The 17,178-nt window shown below is 40.7% G+C and overlaps 1 protein-coding gene across 6 annotated transcripts in view; it reads right to left on the reverse strand.

The window, feature by feature from the left end:
• Window positions 1-1,817: 1,817 nt before the first annotated feature.
• Window positions 1,818-17,178, reverse strand: part of ARMC8 (armadillo repeat containing 8) — an 84,231-nt gene continuing 68,870 nt past the window's right edge. For 4 of the 6 annotated variants that reach the window (XM_084846840.1, XM_084846842.1, XM_084846843.1 and 1 more), the window contains 8 exons: window positions 13,794-13,880; window positions 11,695-11,787; window positions 11,243-11,392; window positions 7,112-7,207; window positions 5,277-5,372; window positions 4,588-4,660; window positions 3,731-3,824; window positions 1,818-2,643 (listed from right to left, as the gene is read on the reverse strand). In XM_084846840.1, the coding sequence (XP_084702966.1) occupies window positions 2,610-2,643; window positions 3,731-3,824; window positions 4,588-4,660; window positions 5,277-5,372; window positions 7,112-7,207; window positions 11,243-11,392; window positions 11,695-11,787; window positions 13,794-13,880 (723 nt within the window). In that variant the 3' untranslated portion in view covers window positions 1,818-2,609. Of the gene's footprint in view, window positions 2,644-3,730; window positions 3,825-4,587; window positions 4,661-5,276; window positions 5,373-5,573; window positions 5,696-7,111; window positions 7,208-11,242; window positions 11,393-11,694; window positions 11,788-13,793; window positions 13,881-17,178 lie in introns of those variants that run through there. The other 2 variants (XR_014789553.1, XM_084846845.1) reach the window with 2 other exon arrangements.

The following is a 17,178-nucleotide window of genomic DNA, read 5'->3' on the forward strand; positions in this document are numbered from 1 at the left end:
GTTAAAGTGTTGTATAAATCGGAATAGGAAGAGCATGAAGAATAGGAAAAGCATCTTTCCACATGGAACAAAGTCCTTTTTTTTTTTTTTACCTCTAACCTAGAATAAGTATTAACACACTCCCAAGCATTCAACACTCAAATCAACCCCTGAAAATCAGAAGTAAACACTCAGGGTCTTGAACAAATTTACACTATCATTGTCTCCAAGCATTTCTGAACCACCATACGAACTAGACAAAACGTTTAAAATGGAAAGTGAGCATTTACACAATTTTGACAATTCATACAGAGTTCTACAACTCCAATCATCATGACATTTGGAGGAAATCTGAGACATTAATAAACCTATTCATCCTTAGTCTCAGACAACAGTTTATTTGAACAGGGTGCAACTAGTTCTCCATAGACCCAGATTTTACTGCCTTAAAAAAAAAAAATCATTCCTACACTTAAGAATGCTTACATTATACCTTTCCATCAGGATAGGGAAAAATATTAATGGGGCCAAACCATTTTAAATATATTCTCCAGTAAAAGGTCATTTTTTATTTACAGTGTTTTTCTATTTGTACATATTTATAGCAACATCAAAAAAGTATTCACAATGCTTCACTGAGTGCAAAATGCCACTTCATTATCACCTACCATCCTAATATTTCACCAACCTTTCCCCAAACATTACCCAGATTGTCTTAGCATAGTTTATATCCTTCTTGTACATATACGGCCACTCCATTAAAAAGCAACCTCCAAGTGTGAAGATGAAAATTTGCACATCTCAGCTGTATTCAACACAGTTTCAGGCATATCTATATTTCAAAATAAATGGATATGCATATGGATGATGGAGGCATGACAACAACACTGGAAATGCATGTGTAATAATAATCCAGAGTGCAAAAGCAGCAGCCAGGCTGAGGAAGCCCTCCCCTCTTCCCACCCCTTCTTCCTGGGGAGTGGATTTGGACAAAGGAAGCAATTTTTCTCAGTATTATTAAGGCTACAATCACTTTAATGACTTAACTAAGGCTTTTATTTCTGAGGTACTAGTTAGCAGGTGGGCGCACTATGCAAACCTGCAGAAGTCCAACCCCAACGAGCTTGTAGCAATGACACTGAGAAATGACATCGCTTACTACTATCCCTGAATCACTATTACTTCCCTTTCAGAGTAAAAGAATACATTAAAACCATACATAAAAACTCTGGTTTTATTTTGCAATCTCCCTCCAGCTCATTAACAGTTCCAGCCAGAGGCTCAAACTCTAACCTTTGCTTTGACATAATCAATGCGATCTGCCTATATATGTGAATTTTTATCCATTATAAATAAAAGTATAGAATGACCAAAGCTGGTGAGAGAAATGAGACACTAAGCTTCTGACTGGTGCTCCTGCCCCTTGACACAAACATCCGCGGGCTCAGTCCACAGAAAACCTACTTGGAGAACTAAAAAGCATGAGGCATTTTGCTGAATTGCAAACATTTAACTTGTATTTTGCAGAGTTAAAAACCTCATACTAATCTTGTTTTCTTCTGCTGCAGAAAATGTTTAGTCTTACCATCATGAACTTCTGCAATACCAAATTTTTTTATATATATATATATATATATATATATATATATATATATAAAAAAATAATATTCAGAGTCTAATTTGCACCCAAATTTTTGATGGGGCTTTCCTCTCACATTTACTACTGCGTGGTTCCAAACAGCAGTAGCCAGTTTTTTACTTCAATCCATCATCATAGGTTCAAGTCATGTAAGAACAATGCAGTTTTATAACAAGTGTAATTTCTCTGAGGCAGCACTGGCACTGGCACGGGGAACTATATTTTTCTTGCTGGATAAACTCAGCAGGTATGATTTCCACAAGTTCAACCTTAATATCATCTAAAAGTGTACTTAAGAAGACTCCATCTTGGGTTCTTTGAAGTTTGCTGTCCCAAGTCCAGGGAGCTGGCGCTAGTAACACATGGCAGGAAGAAGCTAGCTTTAGTCACATTACATGTGCTACCAGTCATCTAGATGTCATTTTGTTTCGAAAGAGGAAGTACAGGTACATTAAGCTGAGGTTTAACAAATGCATATGTTTTACTTAAAAACATTCATCTGATCAAAATAAACTTCAGGGGACAAAACTGTTTTTAAATAACATTTCAATCCAAATCGTATATAATTCTTTAAAGTTTTCATACAGCAAAGAATGGTTAACCCTTGAAAATCTGTAGAAAAAACACAAAAAGGAAAACAAAAGCTCTGAGGTATCACACCCACCCAGACACAGCCTTACACTGGCTGCGGTATAAGCAGAAAATTGTAGGCCCAAAGGAAAAAGATGATTGATTGTTCTAGTAGAGTTCAGGTAGTTCAGAAGAAAAATCCCAGAATAGTCCTCTGAGTAAAGGAACTACCTCAATAAAGTCCTCAAGTGCATCGGAGACCTGATCACTTAAACTGCTCCTGTCAAGCAGCTCCCTGCACCTGAGAAAAACGCAGCCCAAGGTGCCTTGTGCAAAACATAAGGAATTAGGTGCGGCTATTTCCCGTTATTCCTTATTATATAGCTTTGAGAGTTGTACGAAAAGTTCAACTTGTCTTTGATCATGCAAGATACTGCTGGAGTGCTGTCTTTGCCCTGTAATAAAAAACATTCTGTCAACCATTGAGAAGACCCAAGTGTGTGTATAAAGTATGGAATTTTTAACGAGGCTAGTATACAGACAACAGACTGAAGTAGTGGAAACTGGGTACATCTAACTTTTTCACAAAGTTAAATAATATTTTTCCTGAACTTCTTTAATGGATTCTCCAAAAAACTTAAGTACCTGATGGTTTCCTCAAAAGTCTATTTTTGCCTAAAACCAAAATAAAAGCCAAAAATCATGGAAGAACCAATATATTACCGTTTTACTGGAATTTGTCAAGCAGCTGCCCGACAGTATTTCAAATAAGCTACTGCTTTAGGAAGACCGTGTAAGGATCTGAACTACACATAGTTCTAGAACAGACTTTAAACTTAGGTAGAAGCAGTTCTGGAATGAGCATAATCTGAAAGCACATGGGCACTTCAATTTAAGTATGATAATTACAGATAGAAATAACTTTCAGTAAAGCAGGCTTTTAGATTTCCCTTTAATAATTTACACTGTTCATGTGGAATTTGGGGAGGCAACAAAGGCATACCACAAGGGGCCTGTAGGTTATGCTAGTGTGGCTATGCTTTTGTCCAAAAGAGAAGAAAAACCCTACTCCTGTGGAACACCTGTCTGTGTATAGCTGGGGTGGGGAACCAATGAAGGGCCACTGACCCATGGGAAAAGTCAAGAGGGAGAGAGTCAATGTTGGGTGAGACCAGAAGCACTGCAGGATTGCATAGTGTTCTCTCTCCCTTTCTGTGCCATCCCGTTTCTCTCTCTGTGCCACACCACATGAAATTCAGCCAAGAGCCACACGTGACCCATAGCTGTATACCCTAGCTCTATTGTTTGAAAGCAAAGCATTTTCATACACATTCCAAAATATTTAGTCAAGGACAATTCAGTGCATCTTTGCACTAAGACAATTCTAAGGTTTGCAGGAAAACCAAAATGCTAAATATGATGCCTACAAGAAATAGAATTCACTAACACAATTCAATGTACAAAAAATCTAATTTCATATACATGTATTTTAAAATAGACCAAGATCATTCACATTCAGTTTTGGAGTCTTTTTATACTTACTTATCACAAAGATTTGGATCCGATGACTGACTCAATTTGTGTAGAATATCTACTATTCCAATATCTCTGAGTTTATCCTGACGGTCTTGGGAACCTAATATAGGAAAAACTGCACATTGTTAGTGATGTGTTCTATGTCATTTGCTAAGAGTGATTAAAGAGTTGCAAGGTATGTAGTACAAAACTGTGAAAGAAATTTTGAACCAGAACTCCAGTTAGCTCCAACGGTTATGCATACAGACACACACATGACAGCATCTTCTCCTATGTGTACACCACGTGAATTAAGATTAGGAGATGAGGAACATCTTAGGTATCACCTCCAACTGAGGCAAAGGTAACTAGAATGAAGGCCTTTTCAATGGTGGACACTTGTTTCTGGAATTCCCTTCCAAAGGAGATGTACTAAATCTATACCATTGGCCCATTTAGAAGAGCTGTAAACATTTTTATTCTTCCAGGCATTTCAGACGTATGCCATTGAAATGCATTGGTTTTAGATACTGCCTCCTGTTTTTACAAATGTGTTAAGTGATTTTTTATTATAGAATTAATATTGTACATTACCGATTAATTTCTTTGCTTTGCTTTTAAAGAGTCACATTTTTTTAAAAAAAAATTGTGTTGTACTGTGACGGCTCATTGGATTACAATAAACAAATTACTACATTTTTTTTTTATATTGTGTTGTACTGTGAAGGCTCATTGGATTACAATAAACAAATTACTACTACATTAATTACATCCCCCACCTTAAATTGAGTTTCACAAGCCACCCACCCCATGCCTCTGGAAGGCATATACAGCATTTGGAACACACTTTACAAACAATGCACACAAATGTTGCATCTTCTTACCTTCTTCTTCATTCCAAATAAGATTAGATACACAAAACATGGCAGCCAGCTGAAGTTTTGCATTCGAGTGGCTCTGTATGTGAACAGAAACACATTAGACACGTGCAATTTTAAAAATTTGATTCCTAACTGCTGTGCACTGCATGGTTGTTGCTCTCAAAATTATCATCCTTGAAGCAACGAGACCAGCAATGGTATTGTGTACTTGTATAGCCTTGGATTTGGAAATTAGTATTGCGACTATGTACAGCCTATGTATATGATGTATTCATGGTCATTTTTTGCCTGCTAATCAACTGTTTTAATTTTGAGTGAGGTATTAGCATTGATATTAAAATGTTGTTATATTTTTGGATAGACGTATCTTTCCTTTAGCCTCTTCTTTTGTTGTTGTCTGCTGCGCTTTCTACCCAAGGTTAAAAAAACCCTTCTTTTTATTGAGCTTATGAAGCTGCCTTATACTGTGTCAGGCCATTGGCCCATCTACCCAGAACTGCACACTCAAACTAGCAATAGCTCTCTGGGGTCTCAGGCAGAGCAACTACTTCCAGAGATCCCTTTAACCGGAGATGCCGGGGACTGAACATGTGACCTTTGGCATGCAAAGTATGTGCTCTGCCACTAAGCAGTGGCCCCTCCCCGAAGGGTTATTTATATGAATAGTATAAAAAATACAATACATTACATACCATGTAATACTTTATTTTTTGCAAGATATCATCATTTGTCATAATGAGTTCTTTTGCTGTTGTTCCATCTGCTATGTTGGCCAGTATACATAACGTCTGGGAAAAAGGGGGAAATAGCAAATATAAGGCATAGAAAGAATAGTCTGCCTCTGAATAGCATAGTTAGTTTCATGACACTTTTAACCATTACTGGATTGAGGCCACACAAAGTCTCCTAGCTTGCTTGCCTCCAGGGCAGCAATCTCACACTGCCTTGTTTGTGTGCAATACAGTGTAAGAGAATGAAACTATGAACACCTGAAGTCGTGCAGAAGTTACAATGGAAGCATCTCATCTGGGATATGAGTGACAGTGGGTCATGGACGTATGTTCAAAGGTTGAACTATCAGGTACACCACACCACAATCTATTCTCTAGGCCTGGGAAAAACAGCACGAAAGGTTCTTAAGAAGAGAAACACAGTTAATTTTATTGTACAGTTTTGACTAAGACATGGCATATCCCAGTACAAGTGACCGGTCTAGTCAAAGACCACAACACAGTTGGTGGTAACAAAGACAAGAAATTAAAAAGTGGGATGTAAAGCAAGCAATATAGACAGCTCACACTTATGGGCAAGTGTATTCTGCAATAACAACATGCCAGGCACAAAATTTAGTTCTGGGCACAGAATTTAGCAAACAGGAGAAAAGAACAAAAAGACTGATGATTTCAAGTGGTCAGAGCTTTAGTACCTAGCATGAAGTTCAACTAGATTCCAAATAACCCATCAGGAATTCATGGGGGAAGGGCAGAGAAAGGAGGAGATTTTTTGCCTTCCCTCATGATCCTCACCCAGTGGGTGAGGGGATACTGGGGAGGAGGGCACCACATCCTGAGCGTTCTTGGATTCCACCTACTTATCCCAGCCCCCATGATGGGTTCAGGACCAAATGCTGGGGAGTGAACTCCGTCCCTGTCTTGTTTGGCCCTATGGCTATCAGATGATGAACATGGGTTGCTGCATTAATTACTCAAGTCCAAGGTGCTTCAGCACCTGGATGGGTTTGGGCCTAAAGGACATGACAGCAAAGAGTGAGTGCGCTCTCTCTCACTCTCTTTTACACACACTGTCACTCTCTCTCTCTCTCAATCTCTTTCTGACACGCACGTGCGCGCGCACACACACACACTCACACCTGTCAGCTCTGAAACCATTGCAGGGGCTTTTGCTAGGCTAAAGGTAAACAAGCAGCATGCTATTTGCTGCTCTTCAACGATTCAGACTTCCAGCTCTTGTCATCTAAGGGCTCGCACTTGCTCTCTGCTGCCTGACATTTTTCCTGACAGCATGAGGACACTGTGCTTGTTTTGGTTTTATTATTTTGTAAGAGTGGGGAATCTCTACAGAACCTTATTTTGCACCTTCAATCATTGCATGTTGGGCAAGAGGTAACAAATAAATGCATACAAGTATCCTTATAAAGATCACCAAATTTTCTAGACTATGGTTAGTATCCAATGCGGCTCTTGCATGGCATGCCGGCAGTGACGTGCAGCTGGCTGGCCTCGCTGCAGTACATACAATGCTCATTTCCGAAAGGGCTGCAACCCGCCCCTTCCAGAAATGAGGGTTTCCACTCATTGCGATGCTTCCCCCTGGAAGCACTACATCACAGCTGCCAGTGGTAGGGGCTATGCATGCACCGTCACTGGCATAACCTGCACAAGGGTGGCATTGAATACTCCCCAAAGAATTTGGATTTGCTTGGCAATTAGTTTAGTTTTTTGTTCAAAAGAAAGACTCCTGTCTAGACTATTATATATGTTTGATTTGAAACAACAGTGCACAATACCTGTTCTTTGACTTCTATGTTGTGCTCTCCTTCCAAAATGAGGGTCACTGCTTGCATGATTTGTTTCCCATGTGTACTTATTATTTGATCTATATGCTGCCAAAAATGTTCAAACATTACAAATAATTCATTTAAACGGTTAAGATTCACAAAGGAGTTCCATTAATAGAATTCCTATTGTCCAAAGCATCATAAATATTATATAGCCCAACAACAGCAGAAGAGACTGAGATACGTATCTGTTTATCACTTTGTTACAGAAAATCTAAGGCTAAAAATATGTCAGTATCTATCAATATCATTGGGAGTATAACTGGGACCTACATAAGTAAAAGCTGCATCACTGAACACAGAGAGTAACTTCCCGTTACAGATGACCAATGAAACCACAGGTAGAGATATAAAATTTCTTGAAATTGTGAAGCCATGCGGGAAAAGGGTGGGGTGACTGAACATTTTTGAAAAAGCTGAAAAATATGCAATGCTTATTTTTTAGTGCTCTTTACAGATCTAAAGTCACATTGTTGCTTTTGGACAGCCTTCCCCAACCAAATATCCCCCAGATGTTTTGGACTTCAGCTCCCATTAGCCCCTGCCCCATGCTGAGAGTTGTGGTCCAAAACATCTGAAGGGCACCAGGCTGGGGAAGGCTGCTCTAGAAACACAAAAGATATGATGTATAACTTGGTTTGCTCATAAAATTCAAATTAAAAACTTTAAAAAAGTAAACTCGGTTAATAAATTTATAATTATTGCCTGAATAAAATGTACTTTTAAATTTATTATACCAAAACAATTATTTTATGATCAAACTAAGTTATATATCAAGTTATATATATTAAGCACCATTCCCTGAACCTACTTTTCAAAAATCTAACATAATCAGCTGGAAATAATAGGCAGAGAGAAGTCTGCCTCTGAGTGCAGCTGAAAACAGGGAGCACGTGGACTATGTATTACTTAACTGCAGAAGGTAGGGAACAAGATGGCTTTTTATGGGCCTTGCTTGATTGTAAGAGCACGAATCCCAAGGCTTTTATTCTAGGTTTTACTAGGCAAGGCATCTAGATGGGATAGGGAAATTAGCATTGTAAAAGGCAGGAAAGTCACTGCCTTATTGTAATAACCTACCTTCAAAAAGAATTCATGCAAAGTACATTCAAGTTCTTTAGCAAATCACAGGAATGGGAAACCGCTCCAAGAATGAGGTGGCATTTAAAAGAAGTGGGCCCATTACACAGAACTGGATCAGGGAGAGAATACAATTGACTGGGTTTGCAGGACAAGACAACCCACCATGGGCAACCAATCATGGTGGGTTGTTCTGTCATCTGAACCGGGTGCATTTTCTGTGAGGTGGCTTATTTTTTGGGAACAAGCCATGCTGAGAACCAATGGCTTGTTGTAGGGTTGTTCATGCCCATGGTAGGCTGTCATGTCGTCTGAACCCAGGAGAACGATTTGATCGTGGATGGCCAGGACCGGCTATAGAACTGCTTGGCAAGAGCGGCAAAAAAACCCATCCTGCTCTTCATGATCTCATCAGTGCCGCCTCCAGCCTCCCTCACCAGTGACTGCCCTTCCACTGATACTGAAACAGCACACTGGAAGGACCATCACTTGTTTCCCAGCTTTTCTTTTTGGTGCCTCAAAAATGTGCAAATGGGGTCATAATTTTTTTTAATGGTTTTTTTTGGTCAGTCTTTCACAAGTCCACACTTACGACTGTCCAATATGTGTAGTCTTGCCTGGTCAATTTTCTTATATGTTTCAACTGTCAACAGGTGTGCTGAAGTGGAATAGGTAACATACAAGGAAACTGGCAAGATGAGGCCACATCTAGGCTAATTTGCACACAGTTGCGAAGGATTTCAGGAGAAATAACAATAAGAGAAAGGAGGGACCCAGTAGCGCAATTCAGAAGCACTAAAAATGGGGGGAAAGGCAAATGGAGCAAGTACACCAAAGATGAGGACACACACAATATCTCCCCCTTGGCAATGTGATCCTCTTGCTTTTTAGTGCTGAACTGACACTTCTTAGTGTCCTCTACCTTTTCAACACTTCCCCGAGTCTCCAACTATTCCAGAAAGGAGATATATTATCTCCACCTTTTTGCTGCTCCTTTTCAGAGCATTTACTACTGCACTTCAGCAGATATGTGCAAATCTCCCTGACAGTAAATGGAGGGGAACTATAACAAAAGTTTGCTGTTATAGCCAAACTGGCAAACTATAATTAGCATTTGCTCTTCAAACTAGATTTGCGAACAACTTCAAATCGTTGAAGAGGAGGGGGGAATATAAAAGCACAAGATTCATTTCCCATAGTGTGAAATGATGGTTTGGTGTTGCATCTGAACTGAGCCAATAGATTTTGGGGGTCTGTTCAACATCTAGTTGAGAACCAATTATTTCTTATCAGAAGGAATTGCTCTTAAGGTGACTCTGGGATATTTTTGTGTTTTTGAATAGACCATAGCATGGCTTATTTGCCTAAACAATTCTTAAATGTATTTTGGTTAGAAACCTATTTCTTATCCTGCAGACCCCACAGAGGTGGCACATCTCAGTGTCCCCTGATGTCAGGGTGGACACTGAGCCCATAGAATCCCAGAGTAGTTCTGATTCTGAGGAAGAGCAGTCGCTCCTGGGAGAGGAGCGCGCTCCTCTTTCCCAGGACCAACAGCTGACGGAGATTCCTCCCACCAGCATTCCTAGTTTAGTTAGCAGTCCAGGGAGTGACCAAGCACAGATAGCAGACTTGGTGGATGCGCGACGCCGACACAGAGAGCGGCACCAGATGGAGGGCGCGGAAAGGAGGCGTAATGCCAGGATGGCGCGCAAACAACGGCTGCGCCCGGAGGATCCAAGGGAAAAGGGGAGGGACTCTCCCTAGTCCTGAAGTTCAGGGGTCCGCCAGTAATTCCCTTTCAAACGGGGACCAACTGTTCCAACTTAGGGCATAGGTACTGTGCTGCTCAGATCTAGTTGCAATCGGTATAGTTGTTAAGTTGTAAAAGAAGAATAAAGCTTTGAAAGGAATTCCTTTGTCTGTGTCTGGACTTGGCTACTGGATTAGACTGAGAGAGGCCTCCAAGGAGCCCTTGACACCTCCTCTCTGGAACTAGTATTCCAGAACCTGAATTAAATGTTTTGCACACAGAGGATTCACCTTTGTGTATGTAAAAGATCCTTTTCAATAACAAAATTCTGCTGAAAACCCAACCAACCAATATCCACATATGTAATTTGGGGTGCCTATTAAGAACATGTTTCTATCATTTATGGTATTTCTTCATTCTAAGAATATTTCACAATTGCTGGCTGGAATCACATGACATGACAACCCCTGGTCAGAAGTTACGTCTTCATAATGGTGGCTGGTATGCGCCCCAGCTCAAGGGCTATTGTGTCATGCGAACTGGCCCAGAGATTACTTTTCCTTTAAAGATAAGAACATAAGAAAAGGCATGCTGGATCAGACCAAGGGTCCATCTAGTCCAGTATTCTGTTCACACAGCTGTTGATAGGAGACCCACAAGCAAGACGTGAGCACAACAGCATCGCCCTACCTATGTTCCCCAGTAACTGGTGTACATAGGCATACTGCCTCTGATAGTGGAGGGAGCATACAGCCATCAGGACTAGTAGGCATTGATAGGCTTCTCCTCCAGGAATTTGTCTAACTCCCTTTCAAAGCCATCCAAATTGATGGACATCACCACATCTTGTGGTAGTGAATTCCAGAGTTTAACTATGTGCTGTTTAACTATAATAAGTTTAATAAAGATGTTTGTATTAAAGTTGATCCACAACTTTCTCTATCTGGCAAGAAACATACATCTCTCTGATGTTGGCTCTCGACCAGGCAAGCTCTCACCCCAGGAGGCTCAGAGGATGTGATGTCAGGGGTTCAGAAAGAACTCCTCTCGTATCATCTGCATATCTTCCTTTGGACTGTCGATCGGGCAAGCACTGGATCTAGCAGTGTTGATTATTAGTACTGTGGCATCACTCCAGGGTCAGCAGCCTAGTATGTAATCATACAAGCTTCAGCAGCTTATGGGATCTGTCTATTAAAACTCATTTTCAGAACTCTTAAAAAATACTGATTCATTATTTTACTTACAGGACGAGTAGACAAAAGGTTTCTAAGTAGTCCCAAAGTCTTCATTAGCACATTTATATCAGAATCGGAGAGTAACTGGAATAACTGCTCTGTACTCAAGCCTCGTAAAATGTCTGCTTTGATCTTTTGTTCTGCTTGAAATGCCATATTCTAAAAAGACAGATAAATCTAATCTCATATTTGTAGTCATCCCAGTATTTTTTTTACAAACTGACATAATTCCATTACACAATCTGTCACCACCTGCTGTACACAAACATTAATACAATTACACTATACAAAGAACATTTCTTAGGAGTAAGCAAATCTTTTTTCACATCCTTGAAAACTCAATAGATTTTAATTTTTTAAATTTCCCTATTTATCCTCACATTTTCAATGTTATTGCACTGCTATCTTGGGGAAAGGGGGCAGTGTGTACACAAAACTACCTGATTTACATTAATTCTTACCATTAAAGCCCAAACTCCATTCACTCGCAAGGCAAGATTATCACTCTGGGTTAAACTACAGAGAAGTTCTATGGCTCCAGATTCTAAAATAGGCTGTGAGAACAAAAAAAACACACCATCAGGTTTGAAATGTCAGTTACACATTTACCAAATTTATATATATATATACACAAGAAGAGTTTAGTTATTTAAGGTGCTTAGATCATACAACATTTATTTTTATTTTATTTATTATATTTCTATACCACCCAACAGCTGAAGCTCTCTGGGCGGTACGCACTGGTTCATACACACTGGTTTATACCTTGCTTAAGCTTCCTACAGCTGGGCTTTAACACATACCTAAGAAATATGAAATCTAATACCTTAAAAGCTTCACTAATATGCTGATGGAAATCTAAAATAGCTTCCCAACACAGATTTGGCTGTTAAATGATTCTATTTGCCCATGTAGACCCATTTTCATTAAAAACGAGGCCTGGCATGGGATTCCCCTCCCAGTCAAAAGATGGCTTCTTCGTGTACGGTGTGAAACCTGAGAAAAACATCCTCCATAGAGGCCTGCTAAGCCCCAAGTGGATATTTTTAGATGCCAAGTTAAGACTTAGTTTTTCAAGGATGCCTTTGGCATGGGCTGAAGGCTGCTTCAGTTGTTATTTCCTCCACTCTTGCATGGGTTGAGCTATACCAGGGATGGGGAACATTTGGCTGTGTGTGTGTGTGTGTGGGGGGGGGGGGGTGTCCTCATTTGGTCTACCAGATTCTGCCCCTGCCCTTGCTCAGTATACATGAAAAAAACCCTCTTACCTCTGTGTGCGCTCCATGTAGGAGCGAATGCTCCATATCTCCCTGCACAAAGAAAGGAGCTGATGATGTCAGAGGGTGGGGTTTGGGGTGAAAGGGGTGGGGTCTACCTCCTGACAACATCTGGACCTGGGGGGGGTGTCCCAGGAGGCAATCTGGCACCTGGTGCCAAAATAGTTCCCCACCCCTGATCTACACTTTGAGATCTGCAGTTTTGCTTTTATGATAAGGTTGCATATTTTTGCTGTTTTTGTTTTCATTATTTGGAGTTAAAATAAAATTACAATGATAAAATCATATTTCACATTAAAAAAAATTGTTTGGTGTTTTGTAATAAGAAAAACAGGGTAAGTGTTTTACAGAATAAAGGATTACAATAAAAACAGATATGTCCCAAAACATATTCACAATATGCGGTTATTTCTTAATGTATCCTATAGCTCTGGAATTTTAGAAGCTCTGAAAGGGTAGAATATACAACTGCCACAGCCTCAAGACCACAATTATTTTGAATTTGACCTTTCACAGCTGCAGATAGAGGTTTGAAAAATATGAACATAATTTGTATTCTGAAGTCCCCATCAGGGCTGATAAATTATCATCAGTTTTTAAATAAAATAATAAAAGGAAACCTGGTTAGTGTACCCTTTGCTTCCCTTTCAGTACCTTCTGAAGGCCCAGTATCTCTAGATTATTATTTAAGTTCAACTATCCTTGGAGATTTATAGATCCAACTGGGTTACACAACTCTCTGGGAGAAATATCTATTGACCCAGATAGTTGCTCTTGGCACTGGTCTTCTGGTTCAGCAAGTGCAGACTATTCTCTGACACTGATATGCCAGTCTTGGACTCTGATAAAGCACTCCTTGCAACCACTGGTATATGGGACTGGATGGAATATGAATGCAGCAGAAGCAGGAGGACAGAAACTAGAGCACAGTATTAAATTGATGCCATACCACTTCTAAATACTACCTAGCAGAATTATTTCAGGCGGTGAATGGCCTGGTAAATGTGGACTGTCTTTATTCAAAGGAACATTTTGGCTTAGACTGAGTTTGTGGTCTTTTTGGGGGTGAAGTAGAATTGCTTCCAGTTTTGACACCATGGAGCTGGGAGCATGGCCTATGGGGAGGGGGAACGCTGCTCCAGTTATGAAATTAGAGAGCTTGGAGGGCCCAGAGGCAGGATTCTACCCACAATAGCCTAGTGCATATTAACTCACATGGCACACATTTTAGTTTACAAAAGGAATGACTACTACCCTTTTCTGGTTAAAAATGTCCAACCAACCTCTTTGCTTGGAGAAAATTCTAAGAGAAGATTGCATAGAGTGGAAGATGCTACCACTAAGATTTCATCTGGAGCATTCTGTAAGACCTAAGGAGAAGGAGAAAAATGAATACTATTGTTATAAAAAAATAAGAAGACTGTGGTTGCAGTCAGTTCCATGGACACCATGATTTCCCATCTGAAGAATAGAGTCTTAAGTGACATCTTAGTTGTCCTAGCACGGCCAGGGAAGGAGGAAGAGGAATCAAGCTTTCATTTAAGTGCCAAATCTAACCCCCCACCCCACCTCCCAAAAAACACCTTTCTCTCATGCCAGGAGACAGGAGCTAACCTGGGTAAAAGCTTCCCCAGACATGGGAGACATCATTGAAGTGGCTTCCTTCTCTTGCTAATGAAAAAAAAAAACACATGACAGGTTGCACTCCACAACTTTAAAGAGTGCACGCTTACTCATTCTTTTGCTCTCTACAAGCGATTTCATCAATAAATTAGTGGCAAACTCACCACAAGGATGCTCCTACTGGATAAATTAACCACAGTTTTAAAGAGCATTTACCCTCTTGCAACACCTCTACAGGGCAGCACTTTGCATATGCAGTGGTAGTGAAAGACTGCCTTGCTACCACAATGGCATTGCCCTTTAAAAAAAAATCAACTCTGCTTTATCAGTGATTTTCAACTTTATCTATAACTACAAATCAGGGAGACCTGTGCAGATGAATGGCAGGGGGATAGCTGTGTCAAAAGTCATGATTAGCTATTTTATAACTAACCAGATAGCCCGTAAAACTCAGACTTAGAAGTGTTCATACTGAAACAAATGACTTTGTAAGAGGTAGTTCACACTCCCCCTTCATGGATCACTGCCTTGTTGTGGCAAAGGGGCTTGCATAACTCAGTGAAGCCATAAGCTATGCCGTGCAGGGCCACCCAAGACAGACAGGTCATGGCAGAGAGTTCTGACAAAATGTGGTCCACTGGAGAAGGAAATGGCAACCCACTCCAGTATTCTTGCCAAGAAAACCCCATGGAACGTATCACAAGGCTAGAAGAGATGACGCCAGAAGATGAGCCCCTCAGCTCGGAAGGTGTCCAATATACTACTGGGGAAGAGCAAAGGGTATTTCCAAGTAGCGCCAGAAAGAGTGAAGCGGCTGGGCCAAAGCCGAAAGGACACTCAGCTGTGGATGTGTCTGGTGGTGAAAAGAAAATCCGATGCTGTAAAGAACAATATTGTTTAGGAACCTGGAATGTCAGATCAATGAATCAAGGTAAGCTGGAGGTGGTGAAACATGAGATGGCAAGATTGAACATCAACATCTTGGGAATCAGCGAACTAAAATGGACAGGCATGGGCGAATTTAATTCAGGTGACCGTCATATCTACTACTGTGGGCAAGAATCCCTTAGAAGAAATGGAGTAGCACTCATAGTCAACAAAAGGGTGGGAAAAGCAGTACTGGGGTACAATCTTAAAAATGATAGAATGATCTCAGTACGAATCCAAGGCAAACCATTCAACATCACAGTAATTCAAGTCTATGCCCCAACCACTGAGGCCGAAGAAGCTGAGGTTGATCGGTTCTATGAAGACCTACAACACCTTCTAGAACGAACACCAAAAAAAGATGTCCTCTTCATCATAGGGGATTGGAATGCTAAAGTAGGAAGTCAAGAAATCACCGGGATAACAGGCAGGCATGGCCTTGGTGTACAAAATGAAGCAGGACAAAAGCTAATAGAGTTTTGCCAAGAGAACACGCTGATCATAGCAAACACTCTTTTCCAACAGCACAAGAGACGACTCTACACATGGACATCACCAGATGGTCAATATCGAAATCAGATTGATTATGTCCTTTGCAGCCAAAGATGGAGAAGCTCCATACAGTCAGTAAAAACAAGACCTGGAGCTGACTGTGGCTCAGATCATGAGCTGCTTCTTGCAAAATTTCGGCTTAAATTGAAGAACATAGGGAAAACCACTAAACCATTCAGGTATGACCTAAATCATATCCCTTATGAATATACAGTGGAGGTGAGAAATAGATTTCAGGGATTAGACCTGATAGACAGAGTGCCTGAGGAACTATGGACGGAGGTCCGTAACATTGTTCAGGAGGCAGCAACGAAATCCATCCCAAAGAAAAAGAAATGCAAGAAAGCAAAGTGGCTGTCTGATGAGGATTTACAAGTAGCTGAGGAAAGAAGGGAAGCGAAAAGCAAGGGAGAAAGGGGAAGATATATCCAACTGAATGCAGAGTTCCAGAGAATAGCAAGGAGAGACAAGAAGGCCTTCTTAAATGAACAATGCAAAGAAATCAAGGAAAACAACAGAATGGGAAAGACTAGAGATCTTTTCAAGAAAATCGGAGATCTCAAGGGAACGTTTTGTGCAAAGACGGGCATGATAAAGGACAAAGAAGGCAGGGACCTAACAGAAGCGGATGAGATTAAGAAGAGGTGGAAAGAATACACAGAAGAACTATACAGGAAAGATCTTAATGTCCCTGATAGCCACGATAGTGCGGTCACTGAACTTGAGCCGGACATCCTTGAGAGTGAAGTCAAGTGGGCCTTAGGAAGCATTAGTAACAACAAAGCTAGCGGAGATGACAGTATTCCAGCTGAGCTATTTAAAATCCTAAAAGATGATGCTGTTAAAGTGCTGCACTCAATATGCCAACAAATTTGGAACACTCAACAATGGCCGGAAAACTGGAAAAGGTCAGTTTACATTCCAATTCCAAAGAAGGGCAACGCCAAAGAGTGTTCAAACTACCCCACAATTGCACTCATTTCACATGCCAGCAAGGTTATGCTCAAAATCCTACAAGCTAGGCTTCAGCAGTATGCGAACCAAGAACTACCAGAAGTACAAGCTGGGTTTCGAAGAGGCAGAGGAACTAGAGATCAAATCGCCAACATTCGCTGCATCATGGAGAAAGCAAGAGAATTCCAGAAAAACGTCTATTTCTGCTTCATTGACTATGCTAAAGTCTTTGATTGTGTGGATCACAACAAACTGTGGCAAATTCTTAAAGTGATGGGAGTACCAGACCACCTTACCTGTCTCCTGAGAAACCTGTACGAGGGTCAAGAAGCAACTGTAAGAACCGGACATGGAACAACCGATTGGTTCAAAATTGGGAAAGGAGTACGACAAGGCTGCATATTGTCACCCTGCTTATTTAACTTATATGCAGAGTACATCATGAGAAACGCTGGGATGGATGAATCACAGGTCGGAATTAAGATTGCTGGGAGAATTATCAACAACCTCCGATATGCAGACGATACCACCCTAATGGCAGAAAGCGAAGAGGATCTCAAGAGCCTCTTGTTGAGGGTGAAAGAGGAGAGTGCAAAAGCTGGTTTGAAACTC

Source organism: Heloderma suspectum, chromosome 3 (genome assembly GCF_057233095.1).
Source record: "Heloderma suspectum isolate Gila_16-S chromosome 3, 16-S_ref, whole genome shotgun sequence".
Taxonomy (NCBI): Eukaryota; Metazoa; Chordata; class Lepidosauria; order Squamata; family Helodermatidae; genus Heloderma; species Heloderma suspectum.